The sequence below is a fragment of the Sitodiplosis mosellana genome, unplaced genomic scaffold, assembly GCF_009176505.1.
Source record: "Sitodiplosis mosellana isolate CC-2019 unplaced genomic scaffold, AAFC_SMos_1.0 Smas_scaffold_6872, whole genome shotgun sequence".
Classification (NCBI taxonomy): Eukaryota; Metazoa; Arthropoda; class Insecta; order Diptera; family Cecidomyiidae; genus Sitodiplosis; species Sitodiplosis mosellana.
In genome coordinates, this window is record NW_022602012.1 from 1 (window position 1) to 3550 (window position 3550).

At 38.1% G+C, this 3550-nt stretch overlaps 1 protein-coding gene across 1 annotated transcript; it reads right to left on the reverse strand.

Annotated features, from left to right (window-relative positions):
- Positions 1-6: 6 nt before the first annotated feature.
- LOC129579995 (P protein-like) lies at positions 7-2103 on the reverse strand (the record flags this gene model as incomplete). Its single annotated transcript, XM_055470188.1, is given in 7 exon segments — positions 7-290; positions 374-494; positions 573-693; positions 877-1066; positions 1127-1281; positions 1423-2004; positions 2089-2103. Coding segments are annotated over 7 exon segments (1269 nt in total), but the record flags the coding sequence as incomplete, so codon positions are not given.
- Between the last annotated feature and the right edge of the window lie 1447 nt (positions 2104-3550).

Below are 3550 nucleotides of genomic sequence, written 5' to 3' on the forward strand. Positions count from 1 at the left end.
ACACAATTTTTCTTCGTATTATTGTCCGAAACATATATTCTTTATGTATTTTCACACATATTTCAATTTTTATTTCGAATATTAATCAAAAATTCCCATTTCTCCTTATTTCATCTACTGAACATTTGATTTCACTATAAATTTACACAAAAATCGATTTCTAAATTCAAACCAGATTTTCTTTGCAAAATGAACCAATTTTTATTCAATTCCATTCGAGCAGCACGTGGGCAATTAGCAAGTTACCCGTAACAAGCAAAACGTTTCCGAACATAACAGGAAATCCAACTCTGTAGAAAAAAAGAAAACGAGATCGTTTTATCATTTGGAATTTACTAATGGATTGTGCGTGTGTGCAAAAACGTTGAATTACTTGAAATATTGGGAAAACGTGATTTTATGTCCGAGTTTTTCAGCAACACCGGCACACACGATATTTGATGATGCGCCATACAAACTGCCATTTCCACCGAATGTCGAACCAAATGCCAATGCTTTATTAGATAAAAAAAATAGTTTGAAAATTATTGTATTCAGCATAGGTTAGAGTAGGAGAAGAGAAAAATGTGTACCGTAGGCCATCGGTTGGACGGGCAGATTAAGTGCTTGATTTTCAGCCAGTGAAACAACAATTTTTACCATCATCGCAGTAACGGGTATGGAATCAACGACCGATGAGGTTAAAGCAGAAACCTGTTGAATGGGAAAATCAATTGGAAATGTATAAAATGATGAAAAATTTGGAAATTTATATAAAGTGGACCTCAAAAATGGTTCCTAATTAAAATCCTGAAATTTCAAAACAAAATTCGTTTCTTTTCGATTTGTTCCAAACAAAATTCGTTCTTTTTCTTCAAAATTCCAATGAAAACTGACCCATAAAACAATGAAAATGGCCAAAGCGAGCCGATAATCCTCATCGACCAGAAGAATGAGCTCTTCCGTCTGTTTGCTTATCCATTTTATAAGGCCTAGTCTCGCGAGACACTCCATCGTAATGAACATGGCTCCAAAGAACATCAGTGTAATCCATTCAACTCGTTGCAGAATCGCATCTAAATCACAACTTATGGTTTTAGTACAAAAAATAATGCACGAAATTCAATTAGCACATAATTAGTCATACTCGGAAATGAGAAGCAGCAGTATCATTCCGGTAAATGCACACCAGCCCAATGACAGTCGCTGGATGCTCGGCACCGACTCGATGAAAAACAGAGCGATAATTAATGCCAAAACTGCACCCGCTTTCTTAAGTAGCGTTTTGTCTTTGATCGGATACTGAAAATAAGCGAAATCAGTTTAGTTCTTGTGTCATTTTGGTTTTTTCTGAGAAGAAATAAACGATTTCGGAACAAAAATCAGCTAAAAATCGATCTTTTCCTCTCCCTTGTCTACTCTCTCACTATGCTCAATACGTACCAACTTTTTCAATTGCCTCAATGTGCTTTGGAATGATTTCCCATCCTCTCCCGACGCAGCGAATGCAGCAAATGTTGCCTGTTCAGCGTGAAGTATTTCAATTTTCCTCATTAAAACCATTTTCAGCATATCCAATTTGTAGTTGTGATTATTTTTAATTGAATCTAAGCACTGTTTCCATGCCGTCAGCTCTTCATCGGAATCGTTACGTGGCGCCAACAACTCGTGTATGTTGTGATGCTGAATGCGCAGATGACAATTTGTTTGAATGAGAGCCACGAGAACGCCAAAACACGTGTGCATAGTGAATGTGAGAAACGTGATGTTCTGCTTCGAAATATAACTATTTTCAGTTATCAACAAGTTAGGTGGATGACCAATTAAAGTCGTTAGACCGGCGATGTTTATGTTCAAAATGATGAACGGTAAAACGGGCACTGGATTCAATCGAAGACATTCGAACAGTTTGATTGTAATTGGTGTCATTAAGAGAATTGTTGTTACGTTGTCGAGAAACATTGAAATGATTGCACTAATGATGCATAAAATACTGATAAGGCGCCAGACGTGGCCTCGGCTTAGCTGAAAAGAGTTGGAAAATTGAATGTGTGTTATTAGATTAGGCAGGTTAGGCGAGGGGAAATGTCGTGAAAAGATGAAATTCACTTGAAATGTATAGACGTAGTCAAAAATGCGATGTAGTCAAAAATGCCGGTGTCAATCAGAACGGCCACCAGAACCATCATTGAAAATATCAGCAATAATGTCTCGTAGTCAATCCACTTGATAATGTTGTCCATAGTTGGTCGATCCTGAAAGGCTGATAGCGTTCCAATCGATGCGAATGCGGCCAACAAAGCGGCCAATGTTCGATGAACGATCTATTGATGCACAAAAATATGGGATTCGTTATGAAAATTATTGTCTTTTGTATGATAAGCCCCCACTGAAACTACTCTTTACCTCAGAAATGATCAAAACATTCAGGGATATCAGTATAATCCCACCGCAAATAGCTCCCATTTGTATATTTAGCGTGTGTGTGTCGACAGACAGTTGTAATGAGAGTGCATCTGCTGCATTTGTCGTGAGTTCCAATGATAGGTTTAGTTGTGTCGGCGCTGCTGCGCTGATATTCAAGTCAAAAGAGACTATATCTGGTTTGCTCTGGTCGTCACCGGATCTCTCGATATCAAAATACTTAGTTGCAAGTATGCCATCTCCGATGTGTACATCTATCGAGATGATGTCACGTGATGTGTTCGTTCCAACGGACGGCCTAAAATGCCCTACTAAATTCACACTGATTTTCGAGCCAAAGTCGTCATAACGATAATTTAAGGCTAAAATCAATGCAAAATGAATCAGTCAGTGGCTACGATTGAATATCAGCAAATAAGCAATTGAATGACATGTTTTACCTTTAGTTTTGTGTGGCTCCAACACAATTTCGTATTCTGTTAGATTCTTCTCTTTGACAGTCAGTAAATTCCATGCGATAAATACCCAAATCGCCGAGAACACAATGTATTTCATCAGGTCAAATTTGTTCATCGTCTTTGACTCTACCTTTTTGCCATCTTTCTGGTGCAACAGTTCACCTTTGGCCGAGAATGTATCGGTTTCTATAGAATAGATTGAAATTATTAGGAAATTTTGTTAACAAATGCCTCGACCCTACTTCGCAAAAACCCTAATTCAATTGTCCATTGCTAAATCTATCATACAATACCTTCGAAAACTCTGAGATTAAAAACTGTTTGACCTAAACAACCATGTCTCACCTTGAATCCGATCAAATTCCTCTCGAAATGCCGTAAAAATCCAGTCGTTACGGATTTGTGTGGGGAATTTTTGCCAGGTCAAAAGAGCGTCTTCGCTAATCTCTGCCGAATGTGACATGTCTGTGCCGAGTCACGAAATTTTCCCCAAAGATATGCTCTGAATTTACACTCGTCCGATGCGAGTTCAAGCAGTGCTCGTGATTTACTGTGAGCCAGTTTGAATTCGTGCCGAGATCGCACTTTGAAAATGAAATCACTTCGAACGACATAATAATATGATGCACGGGAATAAATGTCGCTAATCAAATCAAATCCACTTAGCGAATAAAGCCAAGATATTAATA